The following is a 19,767-nucleotide window of genomic DNA, read 5'->3' as shown; positions in this document are numbered from 1 at the left end:
CAGCTATATTCAAAAAATATTAAAAATATTATTCACCAAACTCCCCAGGGTGAAGAACATGATGAAGGTCCGTCCTAAGAAAGTCTTGGCCACCACATCGCCAAAGCCAACCGTTGAGGTTGTCACCACGACCAGGTAAATGGATTCAAAGTATGATATATTCTGTGAATTTCTACCTTTGAGCCATGGGTCACCGGAATTTTCCACCTGTCCAGAGAAAGAAGACTCAGGAATGATCACTGAATGGTATCTAAGGGAAGGTTTTCAGGAACAGGCAAATCATTGGGCTGATTTCACTTCATTCCACCCCAAGGACATAAATGATTCCCAGGCTGCAAAGGGTTCGCAGACTGTGGACAGTGACTATGAAGCTGTGGCTTCCTTAGCTGGGATTATGGCTGCGATCTGAGGGCTGTGTGGCTGGAGTGCAGCATTTGGAACACTTGGTAGGGACGGCTCTCCGTGTGTCTTGTGCACATCATCACACTTGCCGTCAGCAGACTCCAGGGGCTCTCAGACTGAGCAATTACTACGCATTCTCATTCTCAAGCTGTTTCAGGAGTTTCATTAAGGAAGGCAGCAGGTAGAGGAACACTTCATTTCATTGAGCTTGTGCTTCTGATGCTAGTGTCTAAGGAAAATCAACAAGTTTCCCAGGTCACTTCCTCCTCTGCTGCAAAACCTACTTAATGATTAAGGTAAAAATCCTCTGGGGACTGACACTGTAGCACAGCAAATTGGACTACTGCTTGCAATGCTAGTATTCCACATTGGATTGCCAGTTCAAGTCCTGGTTGCTCTGCTTCTGATTCAGCTCCCTGCTAATATGTCTGGGATGGAAGATGGTCCAAGTATTTGGGCCCCTGCCACCCATGTGGGAGACTCAGGTGGAGTTCCGGGCTTTTGGCTTTGACTTAGCACAGGCCCAGACTTCACAGTCATTTGGAGGTGAACCATTGGATGGAAGATCTCTTTCTGTGTCTGTTTGTGCTTCTCTCTCAGTCATTCTGCCTTTCAAATAAATTTTAAAAAAATCTTTTCAAAGAAAAACAACAAAAATATTTTCTTCTGATTTTCTCCTTCAGTCTTCACATTTTAAGGAAACTAAATTCATCAATTATCTTTTTGTATTTAAAATAAAGAGTAACTTAGGCACTTTTATTTATGGTGTATAAGCATATAGATACATTTGCTGTAAGATATTAATATAATATCACAATGCATATTTTATGATATTTATTATTTTTATATCATATTATTATGTTAAATAAGAGGTTTCTCCAAAAAGCTCATAGAAGCTGCAATTAAGAGATCATTTTGGTACAAAGACTTTCTGAAGACCCCCCATATGCATGGGTTTCAAGATTTTTTGGATACGAAAGTAAACTTATGTTTTAATTCCATTTTCTGTGAACTTTTTGAAGTACCCTAGTGCATGCGATATTTTATATATAATACATACTTATATGCAATTAATTTTTCATCTTTCCACCTTTTGACTTTTCTTCCTCATAGCCTACATATTTCCTAGTTGTTTTCTATTTCTATTTAGCACGAAAGATGATCAGGTGCTGAAGATGTCTGGGGGAAATAGGTGCTTCACTTTGTTGTTGAAAACTGGAATGGAGATTAGCAATCATGTTGTTGGCTCAGCTACCCGATCACTTTTTAAAAGTAAAGCACCATTTTCGAAAGTGACTCTTTCTTTCTTAAGTGTGAGAATATGGGTTCCTGTAATCCTGACTCCCCGAGAGGACAGAGCTTGTGTGTTCTGGGCCCAACTCCTATGGCTAATAGTGAATACCTCTGAGAAGTCAACAGTCTGCTGCCAGGAGCTTGAAGGACAGTATCTAACCCATGAGCACCTGCTATGTTTGCAGCTAGGACGAGCCCCCACACTCTCTCCTGTAGTCTTAGGTGATAGCCACAGGGCTCCACAGTGGGCACTGACGGTCACTGGGCTGCCAGCAACTCCAGAGTCAGGGCTGAAAAATCCAGGCATCTGCTGTGGCTACTGTGGTACTTATTCAGGACAATGTCTCCTGCCTGAGTACTGAGAGGGGTCGTGGCTAGTTTCAGACACTTTGATGGTGGGAGACACACACTTTGGAAGATTATGGGTTACAAGGATGGAGACAGGGACTCACCAGGTTCCCCTCCACTGTTCAAAGAAAGGTCATTAGGCACTGTGACTAGATGCTTACCAGGTGAATGAATCCTGCCGCCGTGAACCAGCTGCTGAGAACTATAGCCATCAGTTTGGAAAACTTTACTGAATTACTAGAGAAAAAGAGACAAAGAACTGGTGGGTCTCCTGTGACAGGTCAGGTTCCACAGCAGCACAAGCAGCTCATCCTGGGATGTTGCTACTTGAGATGAGGTTCGTGGACCAGAAGCCATGATGGCATTACCTGGGAGCGAATGAAGAAACACACAGTCCCAGGTCCTGGCCCAGCCTATGCATCCGCAAAGTCATGAGACCCTCTGTTTGATCTCTGTGCACGTTAGAGTCTGAGAAGCACAGAATACAAACACCCCAGGCCACATAACACTTCTTCCAAGATTTGGACTTTGCCATGACATCTGTTAGCCTAGCCTTTAAAAATATACTGTGCATGGATCAGTGAAAGGTAATCTTAATAGATTGCTACATTGTCTAAAGTAATAGCTCAAAATGCCTTATGTCGGGAGTCCTGGGAGTGGGCTGGCAAAATGGAATTTAGAGTTGATCACAGAGAAGTGGAGTCACTCACACCGTGGCATTCATTCAAAGGTCGTGGAGAAGAGAGAGGCATGAACAGAAGCTCTCCTTCTAAGTAGTGCACAGAGTTTAGTTGGAATCCCTGTGGCTTTCACGCAGCACAACCTGTCACACAAGAACGGCCTTCCCCATTCCAAACTGTCTGTAATGTTCAATCACCTAGCAGTGAAATTCGCCTGAACAATACTGTGTGGTATTTCTAGGAAGAATGTAGAAGCATGGGAATTCTAAGGGACGGCCGACTCAACTTAAAACTTTAGAAGTATTGTAGTTAAAAGCTAGTTTGGATTTTTGTTGTTTTGGGCAGATATGTAGGTGGCCCTATTTCTGTAAGCAATAACTCACTGAGGCTAATGGACAATGCTCACACTCAGAGAAACTGCCTTATATTCCTAAACCTAAGAAAGATTTACCTAACCATGGTGGGCATGATTCAAAAAACAATGATGAACAACAAATCTGAAATGATTTCACTGTGTGTGTGTGTGCGTGTGTGCACACGTGTATGTGTTGCAGGGACACAGAATCAAGACCTAAATGGGCTTACATATTGTAGCTTTCAAAAGCAAAGACTGCAGGTGGGCACTGTGCTGCAGTGGGTTAAGCCACTCTTTGGGATGTCTGCATCTATATCGGAGTGCTGCTTTAAGTCCAACTACTCTGCTTCCAATCCAGATTGTTGTTAATGTGCTTGGGAAGGCAGCGGATGATGGCCCAAGTGCTTCAGTTCCTGCTACCCATGTGGGGGACTTGGATGGAGTTTCTGATTCCTGTACCCATCTGAGGAGGAACCAGTGGATGGAACATCTCTCTCTGTATGTCTTTCCCTCTCTCTCTGTTACTCTACCTTTCAAAATAAAAATAAATAAAAAATTTTCAGAAAAGAAAAGAATAAACAAACTAAGAGGATTGCAAAGTTTTCATCCAGTGTGCATGCAACGCAATGTAATGGGAGAAAGTAAATGAGTCATAGCTTGAGAGTAAAGAGATATCACTACTTGACTGAAATTCTGTTGTAAATTGTGTTGAGTTGAAGATTGAGTTCACATTTTTCATTTTGTAATCCAAACTAGTCAGTAAGAAGTATGTCTGGCATGGTTAATGTTTACCTGGTCTTGATGACTTGTAGAATTTGCAAGATTTGAGGAAGTTCTAGTAGCCGCAATGCTCGTAGGAACCTTAAACCTACAAGGCAACAGAAAGGAGAAAGCTGCAAAAAGACAGTCACTCCATGGCATAGCCTGAATCATAGCCCGACTAGGGCTGCTCACGTTCCACTTTTCCCTTCATGTTCAAATATAATGTCACAGGTTCAAGAGCCTGAGCCATAGTTCCAATCCTGACCAGGGTTTTTGCCAACTAAGATGATCTCCTAAACTTCACAGCTCCTCATATGTAAAAGAATTTTATCAGTACCTACCTCATGGAGTAGCAGATTAAACACAAAGCATGTAGATGCACCCCTCACATAAAATAAGCACTATTCACCTTGCTCTATTTAACTTAACATATTCTCCATAAATCACTTGAGCTCATGATCATGCAATCCCCGTGGCATGTTTCTTCATCTTTATGAGATGTTTTACTTTAGATGATTTGGTAATAAGGCAAGGTATAGAACTGGTGTTTATTTTTAGATAATTAATGATAACCTCAAGTCACAAAAAAACTGATCAAGGCTGCATAGTACCCATGCGCTGGCAATGCATCAGCCTTGAAGACAAAACAGCCGATTGCATGTTTCCCAAACATGTCGCAGCATGTTCAACTGGACATGCCATGAAGATGAATTTTGAAAGATCAAGGGTGGCTTCTCATCTCTCGCAGCCCTTATGGGATCCCAGCATAAAAATGCTTCTAAGGGAATGGCTTGTGGGAGATTTGCCTCTCAAATTATGTGTACAGATATCCCATCAACAACTGTTGGGCACCTACTGTATACCAGGAATAGGGCTGGGTCTTGAGAGTCAAAACATGGTTTCTGCAAATATATTACAAAACTACACTAACAGGGTGAGCGATTTTTTCACATGACAGTCAAGTATTAAAGCAAAATGAAGGACAGACACTAATAAAGGAAAGTTGAGATTTTAAAATAGATATTACCACAGACACCCACAGCACACTCACCTAGCCAATTGCTCTTCAAATAATAAGACATAAAAGTTTGTGGGATGGTAAAAACATCTACAATGGAATTCATCTCCAGCCAGAACTTGATCTTGTCATCAGCTGCCAAAAACTATGAAATGGAAATGGAACATTCAAGCTTCCATTAGCCACAAAGCTTTCTCAAGTGAACACAAGAGATAGCATGATTCAGCTACATTGCATTCATCCATTGAGGTTTTTATCTCAGTCCGTTTTACTTTTATATAAATGCACACATATTTATATAGATCTACCAATGCATATGCATATGCAGTACAAAAGATTGTACTTTTACTAGGCACTCAACAAATGAATACATAGTAATATTACTTACTAGATGTTGAATCTCTCAGTTTCCCCTAGACCTTCCTGCTGGCCAATTATGTACAATAATTATATACACAAATCCCCTTATTTGTGAGCAACAAAGACACATAATTTAGGACGTTCTCCAATGGAAAAGGTGTAGTTTTCGGGAAGCTTGGCTGGCCTGGCCTGTGTTTATGAGCTGCCCTACTTAGGTTAAGCACGCATTTCCAGAAGGGAGAATCTGCTGCTAGAAGCAGGTTCCGATGATGAGTGTGTTCTGGGTAAGCAGTAAAGGACAGTCATAGGCACACATTCGATGGTGCTTCAAAAGATTCATGGAAAAATGGATTTCAAAGGTAAGTCTATTTTGCAAAAAATTTGAAAATTCATGCATAGCTTTTCCATAATAAGTTTATTAACTCTTGAAGACACTCAGATACATGGACTTCAAGATTTTGTGCACCAAAACAAACTTATGTTGTAATCCTATTTCACGTGAACTTATTGAGATACACTTGTGTCATAATACACTTATATTAAAAAGATAAATCTATGTATACATGTATATATAAACATGTTTTACTATACATGCATATAGAGAGGTCCTTCAAAAAGCTTATGGAAAATGTTTATTTTGAAAACACTACTGGGGCCAGCACTGTGGCGCAGCAGGTTAACACCCTGGCCTGAAGCGCCGGCATCCCATATGGATGCTGGTTCGAGACCTGGCTGCTCCACTTCCAATCCAGCTCTCTGCTGTGGCCTGGGAAAGCAGTAGAAGATGGCCCCAGTCCTTGGGCCCCTGCACCTGGGTGGGAGACCCAGAAGAAGCTCCTGGCTCCTGGCTTCGGATCATCTGGGCCATCTGGGGAGTGAACCATCGGATGGAAGACTCTCTCTCTCTCTCTCTCTCCTGGCTCCTGGCTTCGGATCATCTGGGCCATCTGGGGAGTGAACCATCGGATGGAAGACTCTCTCTCTCTCTCTCTCTCTCTCTCTCTCTCTCTATCTGCCTCTCTTCTCTCTGTGTAACTCTGACTTTCAAATAAATAAATAAATATTTAAAAAAAACAAACAAACAAAAGAAAACACTGTGGATGGATTTCAAATTTTTTTGCATTTCAGTTTCATTTTTCCACAAAGTTTTTTAGCCTCATGTGTGGGGTAGGTGGGTGTGGATGTGCACTGTGTGAGTACAGTCTCCCACAAACATGGAACCGGTAAACACGTTGAAATGTAGGTCTAGCATCAGTGCTTAATAAGTGCCTGTGGAATCAAAGAACTATTTAATAAGTGAGTGTTACAAAAATGAAGAAAAATACAAAAGCATTTTATACAATTATTCAGTGCATATGTCATTAATGGAGAAAACGACATCTCATCTCGAGGAACTTGTTATTTGGTTCTGCCAGCTGGTAATTATTGATAAAGGTGTCTCAGTAGTAGACGGCAACCAATAAGAAAGACATTATGATAGGGTGATGCCATCTAACAAAGAAATCATTTTCATTTGTATTGTAATTTTTTTACCTTGTTTATAATTCCAACTTCAGGGTGGATGGAATTTTTAGATCTTATCATCTATTTAACAATTTAGGGCATGGATCTTTCATCTTTATAACCTGAAAACTTAGCGAGACCTTGTAAGTAAGGAACACACAGATCTCCAGTTGTACTGTGTTGGGTGTTCATGCCCACTTCCAACAGGTACTTACTCTCAACCCGAAATAGAAACTGAAGAAAGCATTGAAAATCAAATCAACAGGGATGGTTTTGTCTTGGTATGAAGAACAGCTTCTAACAGGGCTGGAAAAGAGACAAGGGCACTTGTAAAGATGCATATTGGGAAAGCTATGTCTATGTAACAGCAAGCAGAGGGGATAGGGCAGGCGATTTTCTATTCATTTACCATGAAGGGTCAATCCACACACATTCAGATCTCAAGGAAATTACTTTTCCCTTGGGAGTAGAATTATACATGAACAAAATGATTCAACAGTCTATGGAACTAAAAATAATAGGAAAATTACTGCCATTACTTTCTTAAGATTTATTGGTTCTGTTTCAATTTTATCAGCAGGGATTTGGAGCCAGAGAGATTATGTGGCTCTCCTTGTTTTATAAGACGATTTGTGCTGTCTGGAAGGTTTAGCTTCTGCACTTTTTCACTTTGACTCTGAGTCCAATATAATTATCAGAGGACAGACAGTACAGTTCAATTAGATTGAAGATTGTCAAAACAAAACAAAACGAAATGAAAGCCTGCCTTAACCTGGCACTTTAAGGAGGGAGTGTCTTCAATCGGAGCAGACAGTGATCTGGTTCTTTATCTCAGGTGTGAGCTAGCATTTGCTTTCTCAAAAAATCATCCCACATCATTGGGAACCTACGAGATGGAGCCACTATGGAACTTCTGATTCAACACCCGAGGAACCCAAAGATGTTAATGGCTTCATAAGGAGTTCAGGTGCAGAGATGACTTTTGGGGGCTTGGAGCCACCAGAGACCCTAGAGCAGATCTGCACCCACTGCCCCACTCCCCCAACCCTTAGATATGGAAGATGGCAGCACACAGGAGAAACATGTGCTTTCATTGCAAAGTGGGGTTGAGTGTTTAATGGGGGAGCTGAACCCTTACCATTCTTTTTTAGTTTATGTGTGTGTGTGCATGTATTAAGCATTACCCCAGAGGAGAAAATTTGAAGTTAGTTCAGCAAGTGACTGAGAGGGTAGGGAGGGGAGATTTGGGTTTGTACTCACTCGGTGGAATTGATGAAATAGATTATAAGAGACCCGATGCTTAGTACAAAGACGAGGATCACCTAGAAGCACAAAAACATGGACAGGTGTACAAATCCATTTTACTGACATGCAAGAGATTTTTTTAATGTACTGTGTACACCGTTACTGCACAGGTCATGGAATAGGAGTTGTGTTTTCTCTTTTCATGCCCCTGTGTATGTGTAGTGGCTTATTCAGTCATTGTCCAAGAAAGATCTACTGGACCTTACGAGAATGCTATAAAGGAAACATGTACCCATTTTGCTTATGTAATTTTAACTCCCTCCAACTTCAGAATTTGTTTTTTTCCTTCTCTTGGAACTCTCTCAACATTTATTGAATGTTTAACATGCAAGAAAATGGGGACTGTTGGATAAAGACCCTAAACTTGAATGCCTATGATATTGTGGAAGAAACACTCCAAACTGGTCCACCCTGGTAGAGAGAATTTGGACAGGAGTGAAAATGCTACAAGTGGGAAAAAGAAGATGAGTGCTCTCAAAACGTCCATGTATCTGGTCTGAAAGATAAGCGGGGCTTGCAGAATGTCATCAGAAAACTGTCCAACCAAAGCCTTCTTGCATTTGCAGGCAGTCTCCATGACTGTTGAGGTTACCTTTAGGTAATTAAATACCTGTCAGTCATTTCTGGTTTCTTTGTTTAATACCATTGTATTGATAATTATTAACTGCTTTTCATGAAATCTTTTTCCTTCTCTTTACAAAATGTGTTTTTTTTTTCTCTAAGTCCCAAAAGAAGTTCAAATATACATCATGTATCGGTGGACTTCTGGCAAGGGGCTAGTGTGCCAGGTGTTTACCCTCCAAACCAAGGAAATGAAGAACAAAGAAAAAATAAAGAAGAAAAGTTCAGTTTTATTGAAACTCAAAAGAGTCCCAACCTCATACACAAACCCATAGAAAATCATCAAGGAATAAGAACTCACAGCAAATGTACAATAAATCAACAGAGGACGCTCAGAGCTCTTCCCCTGTGAGCACTGTTTAGGGAGTTAGAGAGATGCGGGAGATAATTCGGAGAAGATCTGCAAAGGTTCCTTAGGCTGCAGGGGTAGAAGTTCTTGCCCTAGTGCTATAGAGGCTGTGGATTGGAGGAGCAGCTTAGAGGAGCACCTCCGAGCTGGAGTCCCTGAGGAAGGACCCCTGTGTTAGCAGCAGCACTTCTGCTTCTCAGAAGCACCTTGGAAGGTAGGCAGAGACGCATCAGCTGAAGACTTTGGGATCCCACCCAGAGGAAGCCTCGTTCACAGGGTTGGTGACCACAACTTTATCCCTCGTGGTTGCCTTTGAGGGGAGAAACACAGTCAATTCAGACTTTGATTTCCACAAACTTAAAAGTTCCCATTGAGTTAGTGGATAGTTGGGGGTGTCCCCAGAAAACAATGACCCATGCAGCTAAAAGGGACACTGTGGCAGGCATAGGAAACCCTTTTTCCACCAAGGGCTGTGTGGATACATGTAGCATCTTTTCCAGGCCATACACAATTATCAACTTAAGAATTAGATTGCTATAGATGTATTGAATTTTGAGTCCCACCAGCAGTTGCTTTAGCAAGGCCAGATCAAGTGATCTCACACCCCTATATGGCCCAGGGGACAGGTGTTCCCCACCCCCGCCGGTCTAAATCTTGGTTGTGGATGTTAGTAGATGTTGGAAAACTGCCAGTGATAAGAGAGGCATAAGAAAAAAGGAGGATCAGCCAGAGAGCATGGAAGGACCTCCCATGAATGAGATAACACAGAATAGGAGGTCACTTGTTTCCAAATGACTACAGGTGCTTCTGTTGACATCTGGGAGGGGTCACAATGACCAATCCAGGCAGCTCAAGATCAGAGGGACAATAGGGGAACAAGGTTGAGAGTCTTGGGGCTGGAGGGAAAGTGACCAACAAGTTAACATCTCACTAAGGAAAGATAAAACAACATTTTCACAATACAACATTTAATAACTAAAGAAAATAGCAAAAAAAAAAAAAAGCAATAAAATCTCTTGAATTAAAGATAGATGGGACCCCCATGTTGAAAAGGACCAATGAGTAAGACATCCTGCTCTCTTCTGTATTGGAAAATACTTTATAAATGGTTATCTACAAACTAAAGAGAATAAGACTGATTTCATAATTCTCATTTCTAATCTGCGTAAATCAGGATCTAGTCCTGAAAGCACAAACCACACCAGTTATTGTAAGAGAGAATTTAATTATAGAAGTTTGGGAAGTGGGATTGGAAGACCAGAAAGCCAAGGAGGGGACACTGGCATTAACACAGAGGTTGTACCTACAGAGAACTGGGGACCAACAGAAAGCGGTAGGATGATCAGAATGTGTCAGCGTAAAAGGGAGGTGGTCCTTTGGAGCTGGGGTCCAGGAGGAGGGGACCCTTCACTGCTGGTAAGGCACCAGGCACAGCTACTGTAACAAGTAGCCCCCAAGCAGGTGAGGCCTTTGAGACAGCATGGAAGGAGAGAACTTCTCTGGTTTCCCCGTCTCCTCTTGCTCCCCCTGTTGGCGAGCTGACTGGAGAGAGTTCCTGAGTCCTGGCCCCCATCACAACTCAGAGGAGAGAAGGTGCTGAAGTACCTAGGTGATAGCTTAGTAGGCAACTTGTGACTTTGCGTGCTATAAGACATTGGAACACCACTCAGAATATTTGAGGAAAAAGGATGGCAAACCAAGAATTCTAAATCTAACCAAAGTGTTATTTTCTTGTAAGAGCAAGGAAATTAATTTTTTGAGCTTTCAAGGGTCCAGAAAGAACAATACTCTTGCTTCTCATTGCAAATAAGTAGAAGTACTCAAGAAAAAAAAAACACAAGAAACAATTCAGAAAGATAAAATACTTTGTATAAGAACAAGAGGTACATAATGAAACCGGGAAAATTAAGGTTTAGTTTATTTTGAAACTTTAAAGCAAATCTTATAATATGCATAATGCTAAACCTTCACTCCACCCTTATTAACACACACATGCACACATGCACACACACACACAATAACAATCCATAGTTGAATTTTCAAATCAGTTCAACAATTTCTGGGAGGGAGGAGTGGCACACAGGAAAACCATACTAAAGCTCAGGATGATATATATATAATATATAATACAATAATATATTAATAATAAGCAATATAATATAGTATAAATCATAATTTTAACATTATATAATAATAATCAATATGTCATATATTATGTATAATATTAAAAATCAGCATATTGTATATTATTTATATAATATTAGTAATATTGATATTGCTATATTAATTAGTAATTATTAATAAGTAATACATTAACTATTATGTATTATAATATATATAAGCATTCAGAGACACACAGAGAAATATAGGCTATATGTCATTTATCTAATGTCTGTGGTATTCTATTACAAATAGGACTATCCATGTCAGAAGATGCCAAAAAAGCATACAAAAGTAATATAAACTAGAAATGTAAATATTAGTAAATGGTAAGTGCTTGTGGTGCCCTGAGAAGCTTCTATGTACTATTCAATTTTTGAACTCATCTCTCTCAAGTTTCACAATCCCACACAATTCTACCTCTGCCGTAAAATAAGGAAGATCACAGGCCGGCGCCGCGCCTCACTAGGCTAATCCTCCACCTGCGGCACCGGCACCCCAGGTTCTAGTCCCGGTTGGGGCGCCGGATTCTGTCCTGGTTGCTCCTCTTCCAGTCCAGCTCTCTACTGTGGCCTGGGAGGGCAGTGGATGATGGCCCAAGTGCTTGGGCCCTGCATCCGCATGGGAGACCAGGAGAAGCACCTGGATCCTGGCTTTGGATTGGCGCAGCGCCGGCCGTAGTGGCCATTTGGGGGGTGAACCAACGGAAGGAAGACCTTTCTCTCTGTCTCTCACTGTCTAACTCTGCCTGTCAAAAAAAAAAAAAAAAAAGTAAAATAAGGGAGATCATAATAGAGCTCAGTGGTGCAGCCAATAACCATTCTCTGTTTGTTTGCTACCAGATCCCCCATTTATTTCTGTATCTAATCCACTGATATTTAGCTATGCTATCTATCATGCAGCGAATTCAATCTCTAAATATTATAAATACCAATAAACTGGATGACCAGAGGGAAGAATGATTAAATCCCCCTGGTGAATAACAAATTAACGTATTGTTAAATCAATACAAGGATGGAATTCAGCTACATGATATTTACAAGAGACACACAAGGAAAGCACCAGGAAGGATGACAGCTTGAAAAAGAGTGGGCAAAGGCCTCCCAAGCAAGCACTAATAAAATGGAAGTGAGAGAGCCTATGCTCCCTATGCTAATATTATATTCTCAAATATTCCAGCAGAAAGCAGCACTCACAGCAACAGAACTGATAATTCCTATTTGCAAAAGGAAGTAGCAACAGAGGAGATATTACAGCGACTATGTGCAGCAATTGCTATTATATAAGAATATAGTATTCAAAGTCTTGGGGAAATGCAAGATGCACTAAAAAAATCATAAATGAAGATTTTTGGCATGTCCCTTTCAATCATTCATCAAATAATGCAGACACAGGACACACATATAACAGTTAGTACTGCTTATATATCAACACAGAATACATAGCCATCAAATTGTAATAGACATTGATCACATATTAGGCAACACAGAATTTCTTCATAAATTCAATAAAGTAGAAATCATAAAAGCAGAGCTGTTTTTGAACCACAAATTCCTAATGAAGGAGAAAGAATGGTCGTTCTGTCCCCACATAAGTGCCCTCCTCCAAAGAGAAAGAAAAAAAAAAAAAACCCACACAAGTATTCAACGTTCCTCTAAGATGCAGATCATGAATCAAGCAAGAAATCAATGTTAAAATGTAAAACAATTTAGAAGATGAATTAGGCATTCTTATTAAAAATAAGAATGGTACTTGTCAAATTCTATGAGGCTGTGAGAAATGGCTAAGGAAAAGCTCTGAAGAAAAAGTTTTATATATCAATTTCAGCTCATGAAGGTGGAAACATTAGGCCAGCCTGGATGGCTGTTCCGAAGGTGAAGTCTGTGAGAAGGTGGCGGATGAGGCATGGAGCAGGTGCAGCGCAGTAACTGCTTCCTTGCTGGTCAGGTGAGGTGGGGCCTTGGTCATCCTGAACCAGGGGAGTGACAAGGACTATTACCCCCAGGAGAAGCACAAGCTGGAGCCAAGGAAGGCAGCTCACCAAGGCTGCCCCAGCAGAGCAGTGATAACAAGCACCGTGGTTAAATATGCAGGGATCAGCAAGTTCACCGTCCTGATGAAGGAAGGGGGCATCTCCCATGTCCCAGGCCAGAAGGCCATGGACAGGAGGCCATTCGAGAAGAAACCGGCAGTCGTGGGACACAACTCTACGCCACGCTGATGACCTGCACGTGCGGACGAGTCCGGGGGGCTCAGGCATCTGTTCTCAAGGATGGCCATTTCCACAGTGCCTGTGCCCTTTCTGCCCTGAAGTGTACAAGCACGGATGCCTGGACAAAGTGTCCACGTGGATGTGGCTGTGGGGACTCGAGCTGCTGGAGACTTTTGGCAGCCGGGACCCTGGAGCAGGAGAAAGTACGGAGTGCAGGAGATGGCCCAGGCCCAGTGCTTGTGGGACAGGGAGTGTGGAGGGATCTAAAGTCGTAAGAATCAACGTGAGACACTGCCGTGCTGACAACACCTGTGCTTTAAGGATTTTTTTTTTAGTTTTTTTTTAACTTTTATTTAATGAATATAAATTTCCAAAGTACGATTTATGGATTACAATGGCTTCCCCCCCATACCGTCCCTCCCACCCACAACCCTCCCCTTTCCCACTCCCTCTCCCCTTCCATTCACATCAAGATTCATTTTCGATTATCTTAATATACAGAAGATCAGCTTAGTATACCTTAAGTAAGGATTTCAACAGTTTGCTCCCACCCAGAAACATAAAGTGAAAAATAATAGATGATTTTTTTTAAATGATGATGAATCAGATCAGACCTATTGTCATGTTTAATCCCAGTGAGAGTCAAGTTGGGAGTTGATAATTTCTTTCTTTTTTTTTTTTTTTTTTTTTTACAGAGGATCAGTTTAGTATGCATTAAGTAAAGATTTCAACAGTTTGCACCCCCATAGAAACACAAAGTGAAATATATTGTTTGAGTACTCGTTATAGCATTAAATCTCAATGCACAGCACATTAAGGACAGAGATCCCACATGAGGAGTAAGTGCACAGTGACTCCTGTTGTTGACTTTACCAATTGACACTCCTGTCTATGGCATCAGTAATCTCCCTATGTTCCAGTCATGAGTTTCCAAAGCTATGGAAGCTCTCTGAGTTCTCCGATTCTTATCTTGTTCAGACAAGGTCATAGTCAAAGTGAAAGTTCCCTCCTCCCTTCAGAGAAAGGTACCTCCTTCTTTGAAGACCTGTTCTTTCCACTGGGATCTCACTCACAGAGATCTTTTGCCAGAGTGTCTTGGCTTTCCATGCCTGAAATACTCTCATGGGCTTTTCAGCCAGATCCGAATGCCTTTAGGGCTGATTCTGAGGCCAGAGTGCTATTTAGGACATCTGCCATTCTATGAGTCTGCTGAGTATCTCACTTCCCATGTTGGATCACTCTCCCCTTTATTTATTCCATCGGTTAGTGTTAGCAGGTACTAGACTTGTTTATGTGCTCCCTTTGACTCTTAGTCCTTTCATTATGATCAATTGTGAACTGAAATTGATCACTTGGAATAGTGAGATGACATTGGTACATGCCACCTTGATAGGATTGAATTGGAATCCCCTGGTATGTTTCTAACTCTACCATTTGGGGCAAGTCAGCTTGAGCATGTCCCAAATTATACATCTCTTCCCTCTCTTATTCCCACTCTTGTGTTTAACAGGGATCACATTTCAGTTAATTTTCAACACTTAAGAATAACTGTGTGATAATTACAGAATTAAACCAGTCATATTAAGTAGAACAGACAAAAAAAAAAAAAACAACACCTGTGCTTTAAGGATTTTTTTTTTTTATTTGACAGCTAGAGTTAGACAGTGAGAGAGAGAGACAGAGAGAAAGGGTTTTCCTTCTGTTGGTTCACCCCCCAAATGGCCGCTACGACCGGCGCTGCACCGATCCAAAGCCCGGAGCCAGGTGCTTCCTCCTGGTCTCCCGTGCAGGTGCAGGGACCAAACACTCGGCCTATCCTCCACTACCCTCCCGGGCCACAGCAGAGAGCTGGACTGGAAGAGGAGCAACCGGGACTAGAACTCAGTGCCCATAAGGGATGCCGGTGCCGCAGGCGGAGGATTGACCAAGTGAGCCACAGCGCCGGCCCCAAGGATGTTCTTTTCAAGGGCAAGCTTTTACAAAGACTGAGTGTGTTGCTCATGCATCCCTTCTCCCTTGGGGGTAGAGCTTGCCCTTCACTCTCTGACTCTTGCAAAAAGCAAACGTGTCCTTTGGGACTCTCTTCCAAAAACCCTGGAAGGGCCCATTCAGCCTTCCTCCCTAGCTCAGGGTGCACCTCCGTTTGATAAGAAAGGAAGTGGTTTTAATATCACTGAAGATTTGTTAGAAAAATCTCAAGCTGAACCGTTGGTGGTATGGCATGTGATACAGCACTATCATTCATTAAAACTGGAGAGCAGGAAAAGAAGAAATTAAATGTGACAAGTGGAGAAAACCAGGATACTGAAATTAAGGCTAAAAATGATGCATTATACATACATATAAGTATACGTGAATATGTATATGTATATATAAATTTTGCACATACCCATTTAGGCATATATGTGCGTATGACTATTTAGAGTTGGTATGCAGATATAGTGTTCTTGTGAGACTAATGCATTATATACAAAGGCTAAGCAAAATGAAAAGGGAGATCAGGGTCTGGAAAAAGGATGTGACTTGAGAGAGAAGCAAGTCTTAATAACCAAAGTGGGGCTTAGTTGTGGGGTCAGTCCAGGAGAACTCCAAAGCTGTGTTTTCTCCGTGGCTCCTTTCCCTGGGAAAATGTCATGTGGCTTTGAAAAACAAAGAACAAGTGCTACGGGAAGAGTCCTCAAAAGTGTTCATGGAAAATGTGTATTATGAAAAAAAAATTATGCATGATTTTAAAAGTTTTTGCAGCAAAATAAACTTGTTTTGATTCTAATTTTCCACAAACTTTTTGAAGTACCCTTGTGCTATTTATTGTCCAAGCACATAAACTTCAAAGAATGAAAGAGAATGCATTCACAATTACACTAGGACAATCAGAAAAACTTGTCTTTGTGATCATCATACAGTGTCACGGGGATTTAGTAATTACTGCTGAACACACCTGTGACAAATGAGAGTCAAATGGAGAAACGTGGGAACAGGCTTGAGATCTCAATACAGGTGCAAGAAACTAAAAGGAAGTCTAAACTTCCTGATATTTGTCTTTAAATATTATTTTACAGATTTCTCCCAGATTGAATAACCATTACAATAGTTACTAAGCAGCAATTGATTAAAGCAACATAAACACATTTTTATAAATAGATAATTTTCAGCCATATGTAAAATTATATGGGTAATTCATCAAATGAGATTAAGGCTTTCAATAAATATACATACATATTTTATAAAGATTTATTTATTTAATGGAAGTCAGAGTTACACAGAGAGAGAAGGAGAAGCAGAGAGAGAGAGAGAGAGAGAGAGAGGTCTTCCATCTGCTGGTTCACTTCCCAATTGGCTGCAATGGCTGCAGCTGTGCCAGTCTGAAGCCAGGAGCCAGGAGCTTCCTCCAGGTCTCCCAAGTGGGTGCAGGGGCCCAAGGACTTGGGCCATCTTTCCACTGCTTTTCTCAGCAGAGAGTTGGATCAGAAGTGGAGCAGCTGGGACTTGAACCGGCACCCATATGGGATGCCTGCACTGCAGGCAGCGGCCCCACCTGCTACACCACAGTGCAGCCCCAATAAATGTATATTTTATGGATATCTCTTATTGTTAGAATGGCACAGCATTCAACATAAATACTAGCCTGTTTATATTTATAGGATGTAAGCACTGAGATGTCCTATTTATAGTTTTTAATAGTGATACCTATATATAATAAGTATGCTAAGCATAGATATATTTTATACTTCAGTCATGTAATTATTTTAGTATGCTAACTCTCTTGTATATTATTTATCCACTGAAATGTATACTGTATTTTCACCATCATTTTATAATTTCTGTATTCTACCCTCTGTGTGTCTCAGTTTTCTCATTTATTGAAAGGGGGTGATGCTAATGCCTCCCATGTGTAAAACAGATGAACTGGTGAGAGGAATCTCCAGGCAGATCACGTTCAGGAAACAACACCTACGAATGTTGGAGACTTACTGGCACCTGCAGAACCCTCAGAAGTCTTTCGACTTCTATCCCACTCCCCTCCCTCTGGGGTCTGTCCCCATGTACACACCCAGGATAAGTGGTCTAACCTGGATTCAGATCCAAAGTTACCCCCACTGGCTGCAGTAGCCCATCACTTTCTTACTTCCCACAAAGAATGGCCACGAGGGGTAATGAACAATATTATTTCAAAAATCTGTGTTTTGTAGATCCATCTGTGGGAGAAGAAGAGCTGTTTTAAGAGGCTTAAGTACCTAAGGAAAAGAAATCTGGCAATGTTGCAGAGAACTTACAATCTTAAACAAAGAAATTCTGTTTGCCTTTGGCGATGGGGTAAGGGCGAAATTTAATTTTCATCATGCACCCTTTGGAGCTTGTAGTTGAATATTATTCCATGTGCCTAAAAGACAGTGCAATTATCCAGAAATGATCAATGCATAAAAGATCAACAACACAATCATCTGGAAAAGTCAGTGTGAACACAGTGCAGTAGTTCCTATAGTCTAGTCTTTATTAGCATGAAAAGGATAGCTGAAGTAAAGTGCCTTCTCATATACGAGAAGACTGACTGCAAAAGTTAATTGAAACAGGGATTAAAAGATAAGTTAGAGGCTGGCATTGTGGTGTAGAGGGCTAAGCCATGTGACTCTGGCATCCCAATCCATCTCCCTGCTAATGCCCTGGGAAGGCAGCAGAAGATGGCCCAGGTACTTGACCCTTGTCACCCAGGTGGGAGACCTGAATGGAGCTTTGGGGTCCTGAGTCTGGCAGTTGCAGACATTTGGTGGAATGGATCAGCAGATGGAAGATCTCTCTCTCTCTCTCTCTCTTTCTCTCTCTCTCTCTCTGATACTCTGCTTTTCAAATAAATAAATCTTAAAAAATAAGTTTATGCTGGTACAAAAATTTTGAAGACCATAAGCACCTTTTTCATTACACACATTTTCCATGACCCTTCACATGCATGAATGGCAATGTCTTTGCATTGAAATGAGCATATCTTTTAATTCCATTTCTCATGCATCTTTTGGATTACTCTCGTATATGCTGGAATAAATTACTGACACTGGGTGAAGGATTCAGAAAACAAGAATTTGGAAGACTGGAAGAAATGGAAAGAAAACATACATGAAGATACAATTCATCTCAAGATTGAGGAGAAGTTGATTTTGACATGCATGACAGATGTAATATATAAAGAGACTGCTCTTTGCCACTACATTTTATGTTATTCTCTTTTCCTTAGAAGTTGCATTACTTAAGGAAAATGAGCAAAAACCACAAAAATGAGTTTTTATTTGGTCAATTCTCCTAGTGTTGTTTCTGAAATATTTTTTCTCATTTCTAGATGTGTTCTGATGGTTCCTTTGTTCGTTCAGCTGCTCTGTCTATGAAGATGAGCAACTGTTGTTGTAGCTGAGACATTGTTTATCTGCCCAGAGAATTCAGCATACACCAAGCGTTATGTATTTACAGAAATCATTTAAGGCACAATCCATAGACAAACGGTGCTAGATTATCTGGAAAAACCGAAGCCAGAGAAGACAGAAAGATAGAATTTGGACCTCACACAATGCCTAAAAAGGAGATTTATGTGCTAAAGAGAAGCCCTCACCTGTTGCTGGATTTTTTCAGCCATGAAGCAGCAGAGTAACATGGTCAGCTACATAGTTAACAATATCCAGCGAGGTCCCCAAAGACAACAGGGACAGCACCATATTTGGAAGTGAGTTCAAAATAAAATGTCCCCCTCCGGTGGTTGGCATGCAAACATTCGTTGCGAGACAACAAAGCACCAGCCCACAGACACTACTGTGCTGATACAGACCTTGTCCTGTTCACTCTGAGGTTTCTAGAAGCCACCCTACTTTGAAGGGGATCCCCCACCCCCAACTGTGGGGCTTCTCCTCTTCCTTATTTTTCTTCCATTCTCTCCCTATTTATTCTTTTTGTTGCTTCCCACCCCCCTCCCTCCCTCTTCCTCATCTTTCTCTTTCTTCTTAGGCTAAATGGTTGACCATGTATCCTCAAAGAGTTAAGGACCAGTCTGCAGATTCTCTCTCTCTTACTTTGTTATCTTTGGAGGTTTTAATATAGACACAGTACATTCATTAAAAAGAAGCACTGAAGGCTTTGTTTCCTTCATTTTTCTATCCTTGGAAGTGTTTACTTAGAGATATCTACTTCTTGAAGGTTATGAAGACTGCATCTTGAAATAACACAAATCTCCCACAAGGTGGGGGAAGAAGGGTAGATGGGAGGATGATAATAGGTTTTCTTCTTCTTTTTTTATTAGGATTTATTTTTATTTATTTGAAAGACAGAGTTACAGAGAGAGAGAGAGAAAGAGAGAGAGAGAGAGATCTTCCATCCGATGGTTCACTCCCCAGATGGTCACAATGGCTGGAGCTGCGCCGA

The 19,767-nt window shown here is 41.1% G+C and overlaps 1 protein-coding gene across 3 annotated transcripts in view; it reads right to left on the bottom strand.

Moving 5' to 3' along the window:
- Nucleotides 1-19,767, bottom strand: part of KCNU1 (potassium calcium-activated channel subfamily U member 1) — a 143,515-nt gene that overhangs the window by 114,106 nt on the left and 9,642 nt on the right. For all 3 annotated transcript variants that reach the window (XM_070068546.1, XM_070068544.1, XM_070068545.1), the window contains exons 3-8: nt 7,982-8,043; nt 6,937-7,027; nt 4,892-5,003; nt 3,871-3,946; nt 2,205-2,280; nt 37-207 (exon numbers count right to left, since the gene is read on the bottom strand). In XM_070068546.1, the coding sequence (XP_069924647.1) occupies nt 37-207; nt 2,205-2,280; nt 3,871-3,946; nt 4,892-5,003; nt 6,937-7,027; nt 7,982-8,043 (588 nt within the window). The remainder of the gene's footprint in view (nt 1-36; nt 208-2,204; nt 2,281-3,870; nt 3,947-4,891; nt 5,004-6,936; nt 7,028-7,981; nt 8,044-19,767) is intronic.

This window comes from Oryctolagus cuniculus, chromosome 2 (genome assembly GCF_964237555.1).
Source record: "Oryctolagus cuniculus chromosome 2, mOryCun1.1, whole genome shotgun sequence".
In the NCBI taxonomy this organism is placed as follows: Eukaryota; Metazoa; Chordata; class Mammalia; order Lagomorpha; family Leporidae; genus Oryctolagus; species Oryctolagus cuniculus.
Note: the sequence above shows the minus strand (reverse complement) of the source record. Positions and strands in the feature narration are given on the sequence as shown.